The 22,658-nt window shown below is 36.6% G+C and overlaps 1 protein-coding gene across 3 annotated transcripts; it reads left to right on the forward strand.

The window, feature by feature from the left end:
• The first annotated feature begins 317 nt into the window (after window positions 1–317).
• On the forward strand, window positions 318–5,484 carry LOC136224495 (uncharacterized). Of its 3 annotated transcripts, none has more exons than XM_066012848.1 (6): window positions 318–476; window positions 859–912; window positions 995–1,028; window positions 2,219–3,845; window positions 4,237–4,315; window positions 4,956–5,484. In XM_066012848.1, exons 1-6 carry the CDS (start codon window positions 382–384, stop codon window positions 4,987–4,989), a joined length of 1,923 nt encoding a protein of 640 aa, XP_065868920.1. In that variant the 5' UTR covers window positions 318–381; the 3' UTR covers window positions 4,990–5,484. The 3 variants fall into 3 exon arrangements, with proteins under 3 accessions (XP_065868920.1, XP_065868919.1, XP_065868922.1); XM_066012847.1 differs by having other exon boundaries at window positions 4,234–4,315; window positions 4,956–5,483; XM_066012850.1 differs by having other exon boundaries at window positions 349–476; window positions 796–912; window positions 4,234–4,315; window positions 4,956–5,483.
• The last annotated feature ends 17,174 nt before the right edge of the window (window positions 5,485–22,658 follow it).

Raw genomic sequence — 22,658 nt, forward strand, 5'->3', positions numbered from 1 at the left:
AGGGTAAGAATTTACAGATCATCTACTAACGAGGGTTAAATTTTGACGGAGTGGAGAATCAAACCTCAAACCTGTCAAGCAGAAGTTCAACACCTTACTACTCGGACCAACCCACCTTAGCTATTCAAAATTTCTTTTAGTTAGTGATAAAATTGATATTTAAACGTTTATCTATAATAATAAAAAGATATTTTTGGGGGGAATTTTTCGATTCCGATTTTCTGGCTTTCGGCCGGGTCGGGTCGGTTCACATCTGGCTCCTGGTCAGGCTTCTTAAACCCTTGTAATTTAAATCTTTCATTAGATAATTAGGAAAATCCTCTTCCTCTTTGTATCATCTCAATTCATGTAAATATCAACCAGAAACCCTAAATCATTAACATGGAGGTAGCAACAATAGGATTGTATCGAAAAGATTGCTCAATTATACTCTCCCATCTTAAGGAACATGAGAAGGAGCTTAAACTCAAGAGAAGGTCTGTTTCTTTCTTTGTTCCTGTTTTCCCTCTTAAAATTATCTGGTTTTCTTTTTAAACGGGAATTAAATCCAATGCAGTTCATTTATTTTCGTCCGTAGATGTTCATGTCCTTCTTTAGTATGGTATATAGTGTTTCCTTTGAATTAGTTTACACTGCTTCAGCGAGTGGGCTACACTAGATCAATTTTTTTTAGACCTCATGAATCACGGAATGGCTTCGCATTTTCTTTTCACTGCTATTTAGCATTGTTTATATATGCGCTGAGAAACTAAATTTAGTTCAATTTTTCATGATATATTTGGTTGATAACTTCAGCTCTCTTGAGTTCTTGAGTAAATAGCTCCTTCAAGAAACTGACCGTATTGCGTTTACATGAAGGTGGTTGATGGGACTCCGTGTTTCTAAATCCAAAGAGAAGCGTTTGAAGTTTAGGTGATTGACTTTTTCCTTGCCATATCTTAGTACTTTAACTTCAATGTAACAATTATTGTAACTGTGATTGTGTTTTCCGCAGGTCATTGCCAGAGTCTCTGCTTAGGGAAGATGATGTAAGTTATACTCTTTCGCCATGAATTCTTCTAGAAGTCTATCTAATTTTATGTAAACTGAATAAAGAAACCATTGCTATTGTTAACTCAGCATTGATTCGGATCAATGTGTCAACAGTAAGAAATAAGCACAAGCACCATAGCAATTACAGAAAAACTAATTGATTGAAGCTAAGAAAATGAGCCGCCTATAACTATATTGATGTAGTGACATTAATTAGTTAATGTAGGATATGATTGTGTAAGTTTTGGTCTGTCTTTTAAAATACTTTACTAGGATTCTTGTTAGTGGTTCTTTTACTCTTGTTATCATTGGTTTGTATCTATGCCCTTTTCATTGGTTATTTCATGCAAAATTTGCTTTGAACTTTCCTTCTAGGACTTTAATCTATCAGATAATAATTTTAAGATTTCTGGAAGTTATAAAATACTTTCAAAGTTTAATGCTAGCTATACCTTTATTCATTCTGAAGTTACCTTGAGAAATATTAAGTATAGGGTGGGTGCAATTAGATTGGTATTTCTACAGAGAAAAAACAAACTTCTTATCAGCTGACCTTCAAAGTAAAGAGATTCCTCAAAAATATAGTACGAAACTTTTGGCAGCATTTGTTAACAATCAAACGTGCATGGAAAATTAACCTTGAAGATCTTGTTATAAGTTATAATTCACTCTCAAATCATCTGAAAATGGCATGAACTTATTCTTATTATAAGCTAATTCAGGGTTTCAAATTTTAAATCTTTACTGATAGTGAAAAACAGGGATATAGATACAAATATGGAATCAGTGTTCCAGGGTATAAATATATGAAAAGGGTAATCTTCAAGAACAACTGGGATATCAATTAGGATAAGATGCTGTGTAGCTGGTATTCCTGTCTGTCATTTCTTGGTTTAAATGATGCAGAATAATGAAAGAAAAGTAGAATTTGTACTTAAGAAAATAGTTAAGCTTTAAATTTTAAGAGACATGAGAAGTTGTAGGATAGAACAATAAATTCTTAATTAAGATCCATGTTTGTTTCCTTGTTGACTCAGTGTTAAGAGATGCGCAAACTGATATAGCTGTGATATTATATCTTCTTTATTAACCTTTATGCATGGCTTGTGTCTGCTTGTTGCTTTAGTTATCTCCAGTATTATTTACAGTACCATCTGGAATTTATTTTGTATTTACTTTTTCACAGATATTCTTTGAGACAGTTACAAAGCATGTTAAAGAAGCATTTGGAGAAGATGATGATGAAATGCAGGATGATATCATTGAAGAGACAAAAAAATTGTTTGACACTTCTAAGTCAGAAGGGATCCTTCTGTCATGCATTGATGTTTTGACAAACAAGGGACTCTTCCATTTTGCTATGTTACTAGCAAGAGGATCTGTCAACTTTGGAAAAACCCGTCCAAAGTTGAAGAAGGCGATCAGAGAATTAATTCCAAGGGTTTTTAGGGATCAGCATTGTAATATCCATATAGAGATTTTTTCTAAGGTTGTTCAACTTCTAACGAACCCACAGAATGTTCGAGACAATTGTTTGACACTTTTGATACCCAAATTTCACCCATATCATGTATCTGCTATTAAAATACTTGATAGACTAGAGGAGTTGCCTTTTGATGCCCTGGTTGCTATGCGTAGGAAACTTAAAGGTGCCTCAGCTGGCACTCCTAGTTTACACCAGAAAAGATATGGTGACAGCCGATCTAAGCTGATTTATATGATAAGGAAGATTAGCAAGAAAATGCTTTTGGAACTTGGTAGAGGACATGAGCTTCAATTCCCATTGGCCAAAGCACTTGCTGCAGCAGGTTTATTACTAAAACTCTCACCGGCCACGACAGACTTTAACCACTTCTCACCAGAAATAAAAATGTTGCAGAATCAGATAGTAAAAGCAATTTGGCTGCTCAATGTTAGATATAAGGTTAAAATCGCAGATCTGAAAAGAGTGCACCTTCTCGTTGACAAGTATGCTGTTATCGGAAATGCGTTTTTAAGAACAGCAATAAAGAAAATGTTAATGGTATATCTTTTTGAATGCAGTGATATGGATACAATTCCCAAATCTTTATCACAAGCTCTTGATATTATCAATAGGAATTCTCTTAGTGCACCAAGTGGGTGCTGCTTCCTAAAGGATGAAGTGGAAGAGGATGTGGACTGCATATTAAGTGTAAGTGCTCATATGAAGCAGATTGTTTCGGGTTTTCTTCCTGACCACGACTTTGATGAGGATTTTACTGATGCATATATGGAAGAATTAGAGGAAAGTGAGGATGATGATAGTAGTTATGATTATCATGATAAAAATTACTCTGCGGCTTATGGTGACAATGATGGTCAGCAACATCATCTCCGGATAATTCGAAGAAGTGCATCTTGTTCTATCAAGTCCGACCTAGAAGAGAGTTATGGAGAATATGTACCAGCAGATTCCCAGCCAAATGTTGATGGTATGCTTAATGGGGATACAACTCAGTACAAAGTAGAAACTAAGCAAAAGTATACATCGCATCTTCCTCCCACTCAAAGGTCAAATGTTGCTGAAGAGAGTCCAGCAGTTGATTCAGAAAGTCCTGTGGATATACCCATTTCTAACATATTTTCCGAAGGAGAAAAGAATGCATCACATGAGCTAAGTGCGGATACAAACTTATACCTCAGGATCCAAGAAGTTTGTGACGAGACCAGCATGGTTGCCTACAATCTCATTGGCCAGATGATGAAGAAGTTTGCACAGGAAGAAGGCATACATTTAGAGCGGAGTGACATTTCATATCTCAAAGGGAATTGTCCTGATAAAAAAGATCAAGGTATGGAACTTTTGTTTTTAGAAAAGATATGCTTGTATATAATTTATATTATGACTATCAATTAAATAGATAGCTATAGTAGTATATTTAAAATATATATTCTATTCAAAAAGCTATCGAGCTATTAGAAAGTATAATTTGTTATTTATTCACAAATACGCAATATCTGAAATACGAAATACTCTAGTTATATATGAATTACTACAGAATTTAAGTTAATTCACACGCAATGCAAGTGAGCAGAAAATGATTAGCACATAGTAATATGCAGTATCCTATTCGAATCAATTTTCACTAAATTTTGGCAATGCACGTTGTTTCAAATAGGGTCTGTGTAATTAATGTCATTTTGTTATGGTGCTGATTTATGGATGATGTGTATTTGCAGCAGTAACGAGCTGTGGAGAAAACGTAGCTGGCTCTATTATTGTTCAGGCTGTGGAAAACCTAATGCCGTCTCTTCCAAAGAGGTGAAATATATTTTTTAGTATGCTCAAAATGAGATTGCTTTCTTGCTATTCTTAGGGTAAACTACATGCATGTCCCCTCAACTTTGGCCTTATTTTCTTTGTAGCCCTTAAACTTCAAAGCCAAGCGATACATAAAAGTTCTTGAACTTTGTATTTTATTAACATAAAAGTCTGGATGAAAGTAAACTAACTCAAAATGGAAAAATTCAAGAATTAAAATTGATTAGAATTACATTTCTCATGGAACCACATTTTCAATTTTCCAAATCATTACTTTCGGAGCTTTCCATCTCTAAACAACCACTTTCTCTCCCCTAACCATACAACACTTAAACAACCTCAAAACCAATAAGTTCAAGAATCAAAGTTGTCTAGGATATCATTGCTAGCAGCTCTGCAATGGAGGGTTATCTGCTGTTGAAGTTGTCAAAAGTTTTTGTTATTAAAGAGCAAAGTTCAGGAATTTTTACATCCTGTTTTTTGAAGTTCAGCAGACATAAAGAAAGACCAAAGTTGAGGGGTCACGAGTGTAATTTACCCGTTATTCTTATGCTCTGCTTATCCATGATTATCTCATGGAAGTTTTTAATGCAGTTTGTCTGTCATCATTAGTGATTCGTTTTGTTTATAATGTCTGCAGTACAATGGAAAAACTGAAGAAGTTGATTCTTTGATCCTTTCAATCCCCCCGAATGGAGTTTTTCGATGACCAATGTTTAGTTTAGTGATAGAGGTCAGCCATCCTTATAGCAGGTTAGTGAAAAGATCATAAATGTAATATGTAGATAGAAAGATTTGTTTATTTTGTTTTTGATATGTAAAAGGCTAAATGCTCCAGAGTGTCTTTTAAATCCTGTTATACACTATAATGCACGGAAACTGTTCATGACAAGCGTTTCCCCGTTTCCGGCAGATGTGGGAAACGGAAACTCTCAGAAACTGATACGAAACGTTTCCGGGCACGTTTCTGTAATTACCAAAAATATGAAACACGTCTCTCAGTTTTTAAACGGTTTCCCCACCTATTTCGATTAAAATTCGGGAAATTCAAACTTTCTATTTTGCAGTTCTGTTTAATTTAAGATTAGGAAAATTGAAACTTTGTATTTGAGAGATAATTACTTCCTTGTATACTTCAATTTAAACAACTTATCCATATTTTTTTCTCCTATAATCACTGTCTCTTGAATCTTGATTGAGTTTGAACTTTTTTCATCTTGTTCTTCAATTTTGTTTTTATTTAATGTATTATTATATTTTTAATATTTATAAATATGCCCCTATAATAATATTTACACGTTTCCCCCACGTTTCCGTTTCCTATGTTTTCCAGAAATTACGTTTCCCAATATCGTTTCCGTTTCAGTTTCCGTATCCGTATCCGTTTCAGAAATTACATTTTTTGTGTGTAATTTTACCGTTCATATTTTTTTGTGTTTTTTCATGTTGTGTGTATTTTGTGTGTTTACATGTTCATATGTTTTTGTGTTAAATATTTGAACAATTTATAGTAATAATTAAAATTTTAAAAGAAATAAGACATTACATTTGAGGGTAATATTGCATTTTGAATAAAAAAAATTATCTATTCCATTCTATTTTATTCCGTCAACCAAATATAGGAATAGTTACATTTTTTGCTATTCCTTTGGAATAGCCATTCTATTCCATTCCGTGAACCAAACGGTACTTATGAGTTTGAATCATGTACAATACATGCTTATCATACAATGTGTTGACATTCCACCTATAAATGAGATTGTTATGATTTAAAAAGGCTTTGATACCACGTTAATAAATCAATTGAAATAAAAACTTAAAATGATAAACAAGATCCAATATACCTTTTTATCATAATATGGCCTAATACTCTTCCAGCTCCCTTAACTTGTCTAAATTTATCATTTTACCTCCTCAACTTATTGAATGTCCTATTTACCCCACTTGATTCCATAAAAGTGGTATTTTTCACCCCTTCAACTTGTCCATTTATCCCCCCAACTCATAGAATATCCTATTTACCCCATTAACTCCATAAAAGTGGTATTTCTCACCCCCTCAACTTGTCCATTTACCCCCTCCTCAACTCATAGAATGTCCTATTTACCCCCTTAACTCCATAAAAATGGTATTTCTCACCTCTTACAATCCGTCATCGAGGCCTAAATTGATACATTTTTAAACGTTAAACTTATATTGGTGTTATTTTATATGTGGAACCTAAATTGATACTTCTCCAAAATCATAGGCCTATTTTGGTACCTTTTCCCTACATATAATGTCTTTAACTTGTTTATATTAATGTTCTTGTTTTTTTATCAAAAAAAAAAAAATTCTTGTTATTTGTATCTTTTATTCATTCTTTCTCTTTTCAATTTTTTTTGCTAGTTAAATTTTGATTATCTAATTATTGTAATACAATATTATTATAATAAACACATGAAGGATCAATATAATTATCAAATTAAAACAAAATAAAAAGTTGATATTAAAAATATATATTTTCAAACTCATTTGAATAAGTGCTATTAATTTTGCACTATAAAGGGGTAAGAAATATCATTTTTATGGAGTTAAGAGTGTAAATATGACCATAAGAGGTGAGAAAAGCCACTTTTATGGAGTTAAAGAGGTAAATAGGACATTCGATGAGTTGTGGTGGGGTAAAATGACTAATTTGGACAAGTTAAGAGGGTGGAAAATACCATTTCTATGGAGTTAAGGTGGTAAATAGGACATTCGATGAGTTTGAGGAGTAAAATGATCAATTTGAACAAGTTAAGGGGGCTAGAGGAGCATTAGGCCTTATAATATCTAACACGATAGAGTTGTACTTATAGTAATAATTGTAAGAGTTGGTTTAAAAAAAAACCAATGTTGTTTCACGTTTTCGCAAATTGATCCTTATGGTTTTTTTCCGGAACCCGTAATTTGCTCCATTAAGAAAAACATGGATTTGGTTCAGTTTGCTTCACCCTCACCTTCTCTGTCTATATAATTTTTGGATCCGGATCCTCTCCTGTTTTAAAACAGGAGAGGTGCATTTCATTAAATCCTAGCCCTTCTTTGAATATAAAGGGTTATGATTTAATTAATACTGTATAATCACTCATTAGTAGCATATCACAAACATACAATTAGATGTGAAAAAAATAAAACTAATTAATTACTGTACTCCAACGTGATTATACAGTATTAATTAAATCCTAACTCTTTATATTCAAAGAAGGGCTAGGATTTAATGAAATGCACCTCTCCTGTTTTAAAACAGGAGAGGATCCGGATCCAAAAATTATATAGACAGAGAAGGTGATGGTGAAGCAAACTGAACCAAATCCATGTTTTTCTTAATGGAGCAAATTACGGGTTCCGAAAAAAAACCATAAGGATCAATTTGCGAAAACGTGAAACAATATTGTTTTTTTCTTAAACTAACTCTTACAATTATTACTATAAGTACAACTCTATCGTGTTAGATATTATAATAAAAAGGTATATTAGGTCTTGTTTATCATTTTTAAGTTTTTATTTCAATTGATTTATTGACGTGGTATCAAAGCCTTTTTTAAATCATAACAATCTCATTTATAGGTGGAATGTCAACACATTGTATGATAAGTATGTATTGTACATGATTCAAACTCATAAGTACCGTTTGGTTCACGGGATGGAATAGAATGGCTATTAATTAAATCCTAGCCCTTTATATTCAAAGAAGGCCTAGGATTTAATAAAATGCACCTCTCCTGTTTTACTAAAATAGGAGAGGATCCGGATCCATAATTTTTAAATAATTGTCTATATAATTTTTTTCTCCTCTTTATCTTCTATTGTTTTTTTTTTCGGTGATAATTTTCTACACGCGGTAGAATTTAATCAAGTTCGTCGTTGTATCCTGGGAGACAATTTCTTTGTAGTGGGCAAATTCTGTATTAAGAAAATTATCCAGTACATGCCTCAACAAATTACCTACTAAATTAAACTCAATTGCGTATCGGTTTTGTATAGTGTAACAAGATCACACTAATAATCACTTATATTTTGCCCCCTTAATATAAAATTCTTAAAACACTAAATAAACTAAACCCTTTAAAATGAAAAAAATACATGTTCTAGTATGGATAAGAAGACTTCCTCAAGACATGTTCTAGTACACCCCGTAAATTAAATTAGATTGGTAACAATGTGATTTATATAAATTAAAATAAAATAAGAAAAAAATATGAGATAAAACTAAAGTAATAAAGATACACAAATTTATGTGGAAAATCATTTTATAAGAAAGAATTACGGGACACCAAAAATAACTTCACTAATAATAACAATTAAGACTCTCTCGAACATATTCAAATTTGAGGTATACAATAACTTAGAAAACAGTTGGAATATCTAAATTGTAACATTATATCCTTTAGTTGTAAAAATTTCCGACTATTCCTATTATTGCCACCTCTAAAGAAAATCAAATATGGAAAAAAACTTGAGTATAGACATAACAGGTCTTCCCTACAGACTCATGGGGAAGATATTAGAGAAGGTCCTTAATTGGAGCCCAAGCCGATTAGTTTATTGCAGAATTCGAACTTCTCTTGAGGAATTACTTTGTTTAGTATATCTGAAGGATTCCTTTATGTAAGGATTTTATCTAGATAAATAACTTCTCTTTCCAGTTGCCCGCATATCCAATGATGTTGAATATCAATGTGCTTCGTTTGAGAATAATGCATACTATTCTTGCTTAAGTTGATGCCACTTTGAATGTCACAATAAACTCTGCAATATGCTTGCTTTTGACCAAATTCTTCGAAAAATATTTTCAATCAGTTAGATATTAATATGAATTTGACCTTTGACTATCAAATTAACTCATTAGTTCAATTGATTTCATGACATGGTATTAGAGCCTCTTTGACTAAGTGGTCAAGGGTTCGATTTTTGGCAATCACATTTGTTGATTTAATTTCAACACATGGTAAGATGAGTTTGTGTTCACGCTTCTAGCCCAGTTGACATTCGCATGCTATATCACCTTTGTGTCCTGGAAATATAAATTTTTTTCTATTTTATCTAATTCCCTTTTCCCAAGATTAGTTAATCGTTATTTCATATAAAGAAAGATTAAACAAGTGTACCTTTTCTGAAGATCTATCTACCATTGCAAATAAAGTGCTCACAACTTCTCAATCGTGTTTCACGAATAATGAAATCAACAGAAAAGAAAACGGTTAGTAATCAACCAATGAATAACAATCTAAATTGATTGCATCTAAAGGAATCGACACGAGATCAAAGAGAGAGTAAACGAAAAAGTAATTAAGACGAGATGAAGTCGGAAGAAATTCTTAGCCTCTTGAATATGCACTGGACGAAATTCATAGGTATATGGACTTATTTACAGTCTTCCAAAAATTAACCTTAATCACATTAGGTTTTAATCACTTAATTAACATTCTATTCCAAATAGATTTACTAATAGATAAATAAATAAATAATATCTTTATCTTTATCTATATCTTAATATAAAGGGTTAATACACATATTTGCCCTCGTGTTTTCTCGGAAAAACACATATGCCCCTGTATCAAATAAACCCACTAAAATCTCCTTGTACTTGTCACAACCCTACAGATATACCCCACACTAACGGAATGATGATTTGGCACAAACGCCGTTCCACGTGGAACGCCACGTCATGCCACGTCAACTGCCAACAAATTAAAATGAATCCTACGTGGCAAAGTAAAAAGGGTTAATACACATATTTACCCTCGTGTTTTCTCGGAAAAACACATATGCCCCTGTATCAAATAAATCCACTAAAATCTCCTTGTACTTGTTAATAAGTTATCAGCATTTGAAATGTAGATGTCGCTTTGGAAATGGTAAAAAAGCTGAAAATTGGTGGTGCTGCTGCTGAAGAATTGGAAGAGGAAGCAGTGCAAAAATTTGCCCTAAAGCCTCTAAATCGTCCTGGATTTATAAGCATAATATTTCACCCATGTTAGTTCTCAATTCTCTATTTGCTTATAACAGCCTTTTCAAATGTAGCAACTGCTGTAATATTTTCATAAATCCAAGGAGAAGAAGATAGGGTTTCGCACTCGTTTTTCATAAATCCACTGTTCACTCCATTGCAGAGTAACTATTCACTCTCCATTGCGTCGAATAAACCAGAAGAAGATAGGGTTTCACACTCGTTTTTTTGTCAATCCATGAGAAGAAGAAGCGCTGCGATAGAGAGAGAGAGAGGAGTCGAAGGGTTCTTTTAGTTCTCCTAGGAAGTCGAAAGAACGAGAGAGAGTCGAAAGAAAGAGAGAGAGAGAGAGTCATTCTAATTTCTGCTACTTATATGAACTGCCATGTAGACATATTTTTAATTATTTAAATTTTTAAAAAATGGACGTGGCATGATAACTTATTAACAAGTACAAGGAGATTTTAGTGGATTTATTTGATACAGGGGCATATGTGTTTTTCCGAGAAAACACGAGGGCAAATATGTGTATTAACCCTTTTTACTTTGCCACGTAGGATTCATTTTAATTTATTGGCAGTTGACGTGGCATGACGTGGCGTTCCACGTGGAATGGCGTTTGTGCCAAATCATCATTCCGTTAGTGTGGGGTATATCTGTAGGGTTGTGACAAGTACAAGGAGATTTTAGTGGGTTTATTTGATACAGGGGCATATGTGTTTTCCGAGAAAACACGAGGGCAAATATGTGTATTAACCCTAATATAAATAATAATCCTAATCCAATTAGATATTTATTTATGTTAGGGATTTAATTAATTAGAATCCCTTTCCTAATAGGATTTCTAATTAGATAAATAAATAAATGGGTAAATTCCAAAAAAACCCATGTGGTTTCATGTTTTTACAAAAAAAAGGACCGTGGCATACGCTGTTACAAGAATTACAGAAAATGACATAACACCGTTTAACTTGATGACGTGGCAAAGGGTAAAATGGTCCGAATTAGTCTGCAGACTAGGACCTACCACGTGTCATCATTCCAAGGTCCACTCAACTGTTTCAGACGTTAATAACCGTAGATTTCCCTTACCCTTTTCGTTTAGGAACGACACCGTTTGATTGTTGAGCTGCTGTTGCTACTGTCACCGGAGCTAGAGGCGTTGTGACTGAAACCGCAGCGTCATAAATCAGATGGAGAAACTATCCGGTGGTTACTTGAACACGCGGAGCAATCGATTATCGCCGCAACCGGTACCGGAAATGTTCCTGCAATTGCTATGTCAGTTAACAGGACTCTCAAAATCCCTACCACAAATTCTAACGTCAATTCCGATCACAGTGACCCATCAATTTCGATCTCCTAGCCGCACATGTTGCCGGCATTCGGATCCTTCTTCCCCGACCTTCAACTTTCGTGTGTCTATCTTTCGTCGCTCGGCACCGTCAATTGCTTCCTTCCTGCTTTTGGCACCTGTACAGCAACATGCATAACTTCGACTCTGACTCCGACTCCGAGAGATGCAGAAGATCGCTCTTCTAAATCAAATTTCTCTTGCTTAGGAGCAATCATCATAGCTCCGCCGTTGATTCTCATATCAAGGTTTCTAGTATCTTTATCTTCTTCGAAATCGATCTCTAGTTTCCGGATTGTATTTCCGGTTCCGACCATGGAAGGAAGACGAATTCCGATGATCTGGTGCTTATATAGGTCCCCCAACTAATTCGGACCATTTTACTTTTTGCCACATCATCAAGTTAAACGGTGTTATGTCATTTTTCGTAATTCTTGTAACAGCGTATGCCACAGTCCTTTTTTTTTTGTAAAAACAAACTACATGATTTATTTTTGAAAAACATGAAACCACAGGTTTTTTTTTTGGAATTTACCCTAAATAAATATAATCATTATCTTTATTTATATCTTAATATAACTAGATAATAATTTTAATATAACTAGATAATAATTCTAATCCTAATTAGATATTTATTTATGTTAGAGATTTAATTTTTTTTTTGGTAGGAAAGGGAAAGAAAAAACAAACAAACAAAAAACCGCCGCCTAACCCAGGATTAGCCTAGAGAAGCTAACTCCCACCCGGTCATCAGACAGAATCGAACAAAGAAAGTTCGGAGGAGGAGAAAGGGTTGAAATTCTCGGCATCAAATTATGGCCTTCCGCAGCAAGACGATCGGCCACTCTATTCTGCTCCCTATACACATGACAAAAGGAGATGACATCGAAAGAAGAACACAGTCTTCTGATCTCTTTAACCAGGTTCTGGCTACTCAAACACATAGCTTTATTGTTAACAATCATATTAACTGCCTCAAGGTTATCAGAATCCACGCGCAGCCTTTTTAGACCCAGGTCAATGGCCAGCCTGAGACCAGAGAAAATACCCCAGAGTTCTGCAGAAAAGGATGAACCAATCCCCAGATTCTGAGAAAAGCCAGACACCCAATTACCCCCTGCATCCCTCAGAACCCCTCCAGCTGCGATTCTGCCATCCACAAGATAAGAACCATCGGTATTTAATTTCACGAACCCTTCCTCTGGTCTACTCCAACCCAAAAGATGCTCCACAGGTCCCTGGCTATTACTAGCAAGATAATCCCCTGTGAAACTATTGATAATAGTGAAATTTTTTTTGGAGAAATAGTCAGAAGGATTGGGGATCACTACAGCTTTCCCTCCAACAACCTCAGTATTCCTCCACTGCCAGAGCTGGTGACAGACAATAGCAAAGAGGATATCTCCATGCTCCATCTGAGGCAATAGCAGACCATAAACGCCATTTAACAACCAATCACTCTCAGAGTGGGCAAAGAAATTAGGAAGCAAATCGCTTGGAATAACTTTCTTCCACACGTTCTTACTCAACGTACAGTCTCTGAGAACATGACAGATAGTTTCAGCCTGAAGCTTGCACCTACAACAAGTATCTGCCTCAATCAAATGGCGCCTCTTCCTTTCCACATTAGTAAGCAACCTATTCTTAGCACTAAGCCAAAGGAAGCTCCTAATGCGATAAGGAACTTTTAAAGCCCAAATATTCTTCCAGGAGATAGAGAGAGGGGTTCCCAAATTAGGACCAAAAGCTTCAAAAGCATATTTGCAGGAATATGTACCATTGTTTATAAAGGACCAACAGTGACTATCCCCATCCTCTTCTTTACTACTAACTTTTACTCCACGAATTTTCAGGAGCGTTTCCAGACTGAGGTAAGAATCAAATCTCGACCAAACCCAATCACCCTCAGAATCCACCACATCAGCTATACTCCAGTTACAGATCTCCATAGGTAAAGGAGAAGTACAAACTTCAGATAAAGGAAACTTCTCAAGTCAGGTATCATTCCAGAATTTAATAGACCTGCCATTGCCCACAGACCAACCAATACCAGAGCAGAATTCCGAGAAAACAGCGTTCACCCATTTCCATAAGAAGGAACAATTAGGAGCTCTCTCTTTAGGTCCCCCAAAAATCTTATCCTTTCTGTACTTCCCGCACAATAAACGAACCCAAAGAGCATCCGGATTCTGCCACATCCTCCAAAGAAGCTTCATTAAAAGCACTTTATTATTGTCCTTGGCTTGTCTGATCCCTAACCCACCCATTTCCTTAGATTGGCAAACCTCTTTCCAGGGAACCAGATGGATTTTTTTCCCTTCTTCCGAATCCCCCCAAAGGAAACGACGATTGATCTTATCAAGGCCATTCAGAACCGGCTCAGGCAACTTGCAAGTTTGCATTAAATGGTTTGGGGCAGCACCGTTTACATACTGGATCAAAGTAAGGCGACCCGCAAGGGAGAGGGTCTTAGCTTTCCAGTTAGCACAATTCTTATTAGTCCTATCGAGGATGTCTTTAAAAGAGGCTTTTGACACTCTATCACTATGGAGAGGAGTCCCCAGATAGTTTGCAAGAGACTTGGTAAGAGGGATACCTGAAATCACACTCAACTTCTTACCAATCCTTGGGTTCATATTCTTAGAGCATAACATCCTAGACTTCTGGATATTAATCTTATGGCCTGAAGCGGAACAAAAATTGGTCAGGATATCCATTATCACACCAATTTTCTCCTCATTCCCTTCCACAAAGATCATAACATCGTCATCAAAGAATAAATGGGTGATCGGTGGACAGAATCTATTGATGGTAATCGGATGAAGCCTCCCGAGTCCACAGCATCTTGGATGAGATGAGATAACCTCTCCATAGCAATAACAAATAAGAACGGGCTCATAGGGTCCCCTTGGAGGATACCCCGGGAGGGGATAAACTCCTCGGACAAATCCCCATTAATTAAAACTTGGAACACAGGGGAAGAAATACAACCCCCAATCAACCTCCTCCAGGTATCAAGGATCCCGGCTTTATCCAAACTATCCAGAAGAAAACTCAAGTTTAGCCTATCATAGGCTTTCTCCAGATCCAGCTTCAGGGCCACAATACCGCGCTTCCCCTTTTTGATCTTCATTGAATGGACCAACTCCTGAACGATAACAATATTGTCCATCATCTCTCTTCCTGGGACAAAGCTTCCTTGATTCTGGCTGATAATATCAGGAAGGATACAACGAATTCTATTGGCCATAATTTTGGTAATCACCTTATACAGAACATTACATAGGCTAATAGGTCTCATTTGCAAGAAGGACAACGACTTCTCCACTTTAGGAATCAGGACCAGAAGAGTTCTATTTATTAGCTTAATATCCTCCGAACCATTAAACACTCCTTCGACGAAACCATAAATACCCTCTTTTACAGTGTCCCAGTGCTTATGGTAAAAACCGGCCGGAAGCCCATCAATCCTCGGAGCTTTTGTAGCTCCAATACTAAACACCGCCTGACTAATCTCTTTCTGATCAATAGGGTGAAAAGCCTCAATAACCTTATCCTCACTGATCAATAGAAAAGTAGACCTAGAAAGAGCCTTATCCAACTCAACCGGCTCTTCTTTAAATAAATCTTTATAGAACTTGATAGCCAACAGAGGGATAGCATCCTCCTCATAAACCCAATTCCCATTAGACTCCTTGATGGATTCAATTCGATTTCTCTGTCTTCTAATAACAGTGGAAAGATGGAAATATCTCGTATTCCGATCCCCATTGTCAGTGCCCATTGGGGTAGATATTGACTTGCAGTTCTCAAGTTCATACTTCTTCAATATCTCTTTAGCATACTTAGTTTGACTGATAAAGATGCCATTTTTCCCTTGTTTGATTTGAAGTCCAAGGAAGAAGTTGAGTTCTCCCATCATTGACATTTCAAACTCAGTCTGCATCTACTTACTAAATTCCTTGCACATGGACTCGTTAGTGGCACCAAAAATAATGTCATCAACATATATCTGAGCTAGTAGGGTATCTTTACCCTTCCTCTTAATGAATAAGGTTGTATCAGCTTTACCTTTGACATAGTTTCTAGTCAGCAAGAAACTGGTCAGCCTCTCATACCAAGCACGTGGTGCTTGGTTGAGACCATACAGAGACTTTTTGAGCTTATAAACGTGGTTTAGGAACTTAGGATCCTCAAACCCTGGAGGTTGATTAACATAGACTTCCTCGTTTATAACTCCATTAAGGAATGCACTTTTAACATCCATTTGAAATAATCTAAAGTTCATATAACTTGCATATGCACATAAAATTCTTATAGCCTCTAGCCTTGCCACTGGGGTGAAGGTCTCACCGTAGTCAATACCTTCTTGCTGACTATAGCCCTGAGCTACAAGTCTTGCTTTGTTCCTGACCACGTTCCCTTGTTCATCTAGCTTGTTGCGGAAGATCCATCTTGTTCCTATGGTCTTCTGGCTTCTTGGATTTGGCACTAAGTCCCACACTTCATTTCTTCTGAACTGATCAAGTTCTTCTTGCATTGCACTCATCCAGAACTCATCATGCTCAGCTTCAGAGAAGTTCTTTGGTTCCTGAACCGAGACGAATACTATGTTGTTGAGGTATCTCCTGAGTTGATTTCTTGTCATCAGGGTGTTTTCAGCAGCATCAAGAATGGCACTCTCTGAGTGTCCTTTTGGAATTCTGATCTCCTTTGGTAGAGTGATGTCTTGAGCTGGTTGTGTTTCAACAATCTCTGCAGGTATAGATTGGTCAGTGAAAACAATTTGAGTTTCGCTTTTACCTTTGGTCAACCATTGAGGTAGTGACTCAGCGGCTGTTTCTTGGTCAGCGGGTGCTGAGTATAGATCATCCTTAGTCAGCTGCTTGTCTTTTCCTGCAGGGTTAGTTTTATCGAACTCAACGTGTACTGACTCTTCTAAGACCTGAGTTCGTTCATTGAAAACTCTATACGCTTTGCTGTTTGTTGAGTAGCCTAAAAAGATAGCTTCATCAGCTTTTGAATCAAACTTAGCAAGGTTGTCTTTAGTATTTAGAATAAAAAATTTATAGCCGAAGGCACGAAAGTATCCAATGTTGGGTTTTCGTCCTTTCCAAAGTTCGTAAGGAGTATTCTTTAATATGGGTCTGACTAGAGCCCTATTAATTATGTAGCAAGCTGTGTTGACAGCTTCTCCCCAAAAGTACTTTGGAAGCCTATGCTCACTCAGCATTGTCCTGGCTATTTCAACCAAGGTTCTGTTTTTCCTTTCAACTACCCCATTCTGTTGAGGCGTTCTAGGAGTAGAAAAATTATGGTCAATGCCGCTGGCTTCACAGAATTCAACAAACTGTTGGTTTTTGAATTCTCCACCATTATCACTTCGGATGTGAGCTAACTTTAGGTCTTTATCATTTTCAAGTTTTCTTACTAATGTTGAAAACGTCTCAAAGATTTCATCCTTGCTACTCAGCAAGATGATCCAAGTGTACCGAGAAAAGTCATCTACAATGACCAAGGAAAATCTCCTACCACCCAAGCTCAGCGATTGGACTGGTCCGAAGAGATCCAAGTGTAGCAACTCAAGTGGACGCTTGGTTGAAACAATGTTTTTACTATGAAAAGATGTTTTAGTTTGTTTTCCAGCCTAACAAGCATTGCATAATTGATCCCTTTTGAACTTAAGTTCTGGCAGTCCCTCAACTAATTGCTTTCTTGCTAATTTGGCCAGGAGGTCCATGCTTACATGACCAAGTCTCCTGTGCCATAGCCAGGAATTTTCTTCCTTTGACACTAAGCATACATTTTTCGAAAATTTCTTTTCCAAATTCAGCATAAAGACATTATCAATACGAGGGGTAGTTAAAATCAATTCATTTGCTTTTCCCTCGAGTATTTTACATCCAGTGTTATCAAATATAACTTTTGTACCGTTATCACATAGCTGAGCTACGCTGAGTAAGTTATATTTAAGTCCACTGACTAGGGAGACTGACTCAATAGTAGGATTACCACCAATGGTTCCTGACCCTACTATCTTACCCTTTTTGTTGTCTCCGAAACTTACGCTTCCACCTCGTTTACGCATAAGTGTGATGAACTGAGTTTCATCACCAGTCATATGCCTCGAGCATGCGCTGTCAATGTACCACATTTTTTACTTCTCAGCACACCTCAGGCTTACCTGCAATATAGCTAGTTATCTTTAGGTACCCAAGTCTTTTTGGGTCCTTGTTTGTTAGGCTCAGCAAGTAAAGCATCATATTTAATCTTATGACGACACACTTGGACAGTGTGTCCATTTTTCCCACAGAAGTCACAGCTGACCTTCCGTTTGGGATATCTCACTGACTGGTCAGCACCCCAATGCTGAGCATGCCAGCACACCTTTATGGTGTGTCCTTTCTTCCCACAGAAGTCACACTGGACATTCCGCTGAGGATTCCATCTCTGCTGACCAGTACTTCGATACTGAGTGTTCAGAGGAATATTTCTTTTATTCGGAATCTTGAGTTGATTCTGAATAGATGTGATGTCCTTTCTCAGTTTCTTAGAATCTGATTGGACCTCTGAGACAAACTTGTGCATAGTTTCTACGTTGCAATGCAAAGTTGAGTTGTCTTGGAGAAGATATCGAAGGTCACTCAGTTTGACCTCTTCACTCTCGTCACATCGCCTGCTGAGTGCTCTAACCTTCTTGTTACACTTTTTGATAAGTGTGTAGAGGTTACTCAGGGCATTTATCATTTCATTTCTAAGCAGGGGTAGTGATATTACCTCAGTTGAGTGTGCCTCATTGTCAGATGCAATGGAGGGGTCAGCATGCTCAGAAACACAAGGCTCAGCAAGCTCATCTGCCATGAAGCAGATCTTTGCTGACTCAGTGGCATCAGCTCCTGATGATGATGACTCATCACTATCACTCCAGGTTGCCACCATTGCCTTCTTGCTGTTCTTCTTTTCCTTCCTCAAGGTAGGACAACTTGATTTGATATGGCCAGTTGATGACATTCAAAGCATGTGATGGGCTTTGAGCTGTCCTTCTTGTAATTGCTGTCGCTAGACTCAGCTTTGTACTTGTCAAACTTCTTGTAAGGCTTCTTGGAATATTTATCATTCTTTCTGAACAGCCTTTTCATTTTTCTAGTGAACATGGCCATCTCTTGATCGTCTGTTGAGCTCCCATCAGTGGAGTCAGCTTTCATGACAAGAGACTTTTGCTTCTTGTCCTCAGACTTCTCCTTCACCTCAAAATTCTTCATTGAGATCTCATGGGTCAGCAGAGATCCAATGAGTTCATCATACTTGTAGGTGGTCAAGTCTTGAGCTTCCTCAACAGCAGTTTTCTTGGCTTGCCAGCTTTTAGGAAGGCTCCTCAGTATCTTCTTGACTTGCTCTTCCTCAGTAAAGATCTTGCCAAGTCTTTTGAGCTCGTTGATTATATTTGTGAATCTTGAGTTCATTTCAGAGATTCCTTCATCATCATTCATTTCAAACAGCTCGTACAACCTCATGTGCTGGTTCACCTTGGACTTCTTAACTTTGTTGGTTCCTTCATAGGTGACCTCCAGTTTCTTCCAGATTTCCTGCGCTGACTCACAACCTGAAATCTTGTTCTACTCTCCAGCATCTAACGCACAGTGAAGCATGTTTATAGCCGAAGCATGATTTTGTAGCTTCTTGAGGTCATCTTCTATCCACTTAGCCTCAGCTTTGACAACCGTTTGGCCGTCAACAGTTTCAACAAGAACAAATGGGCCTTGGACTATAGAAAGCCATGCACTCATATTTGTTGCCTGAATGAAATTTTTCATTCTGTTCTTCCAAAAGGTGTAGTTAGACCCGAAGAACAGAGGAGGCCGAGTAATGGACAGTCCCTCAGGAAGAATCTGAGTTGTCTGATTTCCTGAGAGGAAACGAGTGCTATTCTCAGCCATTGTGGGGATCAACTCAAGATAGTTATATCTTGCTTAGTGAGCTTTTAAGCTCTGATACCACTTGTTGGTCCCGTATAACGTGACAAGGTTAGTTCCAAGGGGGGGGGGATAGGAACTATTTAAAATTTTGTCCGTTAAGGCTGACTTCTTTTCTTTGAGAAAAGGTTTGCATAGTGGCGCTAAGTAGTTTTAAGACACAAGCTTAGTCAACTGGTGACTAAGTCTGCTTCTTTCCTTGAGTCAGGAGATAGCACTTAAGTCTATTCCTGAACTCAGCTTCTTAGTGCACTCAACTCAGTGTGAGTTCGTTACTTAGTCAGTTTTATAGCAAGCAATATATAAAGGAGTTTAAAGGTTAGAAATATGTTACTCAGCAGACATATCCTGGTTCGGCCTCTCCGCCTACGTCCAGTCCCCGGAACTCGTTCCGAGCTTTTTGAATCCTCTACTGAGCTCTTTAAAGGTAGAGCACGAAACCTTTTACAACAGAAGCTGGGTATACAAGAGTACCTTCCTCTATTCCTCTACTCACTCCTATAACTACCGCTGAGTACTATAACCGAGTACTGAGCTTCTCATTTCTATTCTTCTAGAAATGATAAGTGTTTGTCCTAAACAACAATTGCTAAGACACTTTAGGTGAATGAAATCACTCTAGACTTTTACACAATGATTGGAATTGGTGTAAGATTTTCTTTGCTTTTCTCACAGAACTTCAAGTATGAATTTGGTCAGCGTTTCGACTAGATTGAAGATCTGCATGGAATGAAGCATTTGAAAGGCCTATTTATAGTGACACTTCAAGCACCGGTGATTTTGAATTTCGAAATAGCCGTTGGAGGCTAACGGCTTCCTGTCGCTCTCACTCAGAACGTGCTCAGTGTCATTGGCCAATGAGATTCTTGTATCTTCTGTCTACGGCAGTGCTCAGCAGCTTTTCGTCAGATGAACATAATATTTCGACATTTATAGTAAAGTCTTCCAGACAGCTTACTGCGTCTTCTGAGCTTTACCCAAAGTAGAAATACTTTGTCTCTAAGTTGGTTCTGTTCTGCCGCTGACCTGACTACCTTGTCGCTCAACTCAGCAGCTTCGTCTTGAAGCCATTTGGTTGAAGGCTTCTCGATCCTTCTTCATGCTGGGCTGGCGTTTTACTTGATACGACTGCGTTTTGTCTTCCTGGGCCGTGAGGTCTTGATTTGTTGACTTGAGCTTGACTTGTAACACCCCTTTTTAAAAACCCTAAATATATGGACAAAAATAAATTTCTATTCAATTTATCATCAAATTGATGCTCACAAACCAATAAAATCCTTTATGAAATAAAAGAGTACACTTAAGAACTGATGACTCTACATACTGGTCGATCCAAACGAGCATCACGAAGCATTTAATGACATTAACCTGAAAAGAAAACTGGTGGAGAGTGGGGTGAGCTTGGGAGGCTCAGTAAGATAGCTAACTATATACAAAGTACAACCACACGCGCATACAATTCAGTTTACATGCATTTAATAATTATTAGTTATCAAGCAACACATCCAATACTTAATGAATTACTATTAATTTATTCAAGGGCCCTGCTTACTCTAGTCCAGTAATACTCAATGGTTGCTTGGCCATAATATCCATATCATGGGATACCCTGTCGTAACAAATACCCGGTATCCCGTTTTCTATCTCTAGGTACCCTATCGTAACAAATACCCGGTACCTTAACACCCTGTCGTAACAAATACCCGGTGTTTATATTCATTTTTTTCTCATTTCAATCGCAACCATTGAATATACTATCCCAGTTAAGCTTTCTTAATCTCTTACATTTTCCATAATCAAAATTTCACATCTCATATCATTATCATCATCATTCTCAACATATTTATACCAACATGACTATTGTCAATGTACCAAATACACATGTTAAACACGAAGATCAAACCAATAGACAATTTATCTCAACAAATCAACAAAACAACAAACATACAATTAACTCACATTCATTACAAGTATAACAGACAATTAAATAGACATATGAACAAGCAAACAAGGAACTTTGTATATAATTAACTACTTACAGCATTCTGAACGATAGACTACCGAATACACGATCGTCGAACCATGAACCGCTTAACCATCGCATCCTATATAATTTATTTACTAACTCATTAAACAAACACCATAAACGTGATGATTAAGTAATAATTGAACCATTTTCAACAGATCCATAATCCACTTTATTAAAAATAAAGATTTTGATTATATATATAAATGGGTTAAATTTCCAAAAGCTTAAAATTCTTCACTGTTAACTCTCAATAATAATAATAATCATATGGATGAAAAAAACGATTTAAGGAATAAAACCATTCAAAACTTTCATAACTTTTAACAGGAACAAAGCCAATTAATTAATTATTGAATGGTTCTTATATATGTATATATACACTTGCAAATATTCAAAATATAACAAATGCTTGATAAAACCAAGAGAAAAAGGTAGGTATAGAACCTGGAAAAATTGAGTTGCTGTGATTCTTCAAAAAGAAATTGCGGCTCCCATAAAAAAAAGTTTAGGGTTTTTTTCTTCTCTTTCTACTGTCTATAACCGCCTATTTATATGGAGTCTATTTAAATTGAAAATTACTTTTACACCCCTAAATTATTATTCAAAAATATATGTCATAAAGAAGCTGATAAAGATTATGGGTCGAACACACCCAGACTCATCAGCCCAGCAACACACAACTAAGCCCAAAACTCACCAGTCCACAATAGTTTTATAAGAAGACTCCTAAACACCCAATTGAGAGGTCCGCTACTTTCTCTCTACATTTAATTTCGTCTCTCTCTAGACTTGGTAACTGACTTGGTCGTTAGAGTGTTCTCAGGGACCATTCCCAATGCAGGGACGAAAATAATAATAACAATAAAAACATTAAATTGATTTTAATTATTCTAGCTAATTAATTTTCTAGGATTTAAATTTTGAGGACGTTACAGTTCTTCCCCTCTAAAAGAAATTTCGTCCTCAAAATTTATAAGTGATGTATATTGAAATTGTATTGACTCTATATAAAA

Source organism: Euphorbia lathyris, chromosome 3 (assembly GCF_963576675.1).
Source record: "Euphorbia lathyris chromosome 3, ddEupLath1.1, whole genome shotgun sequence".
Classification (NCBI taxonomy): domain Eukaryota; kingdom Viridiplantae; phylum Streptophyta; class Magnoliopsida; order Malpighiales; family Euphorbiaceae; genus Euphorbia; species Euphorbia lathyris.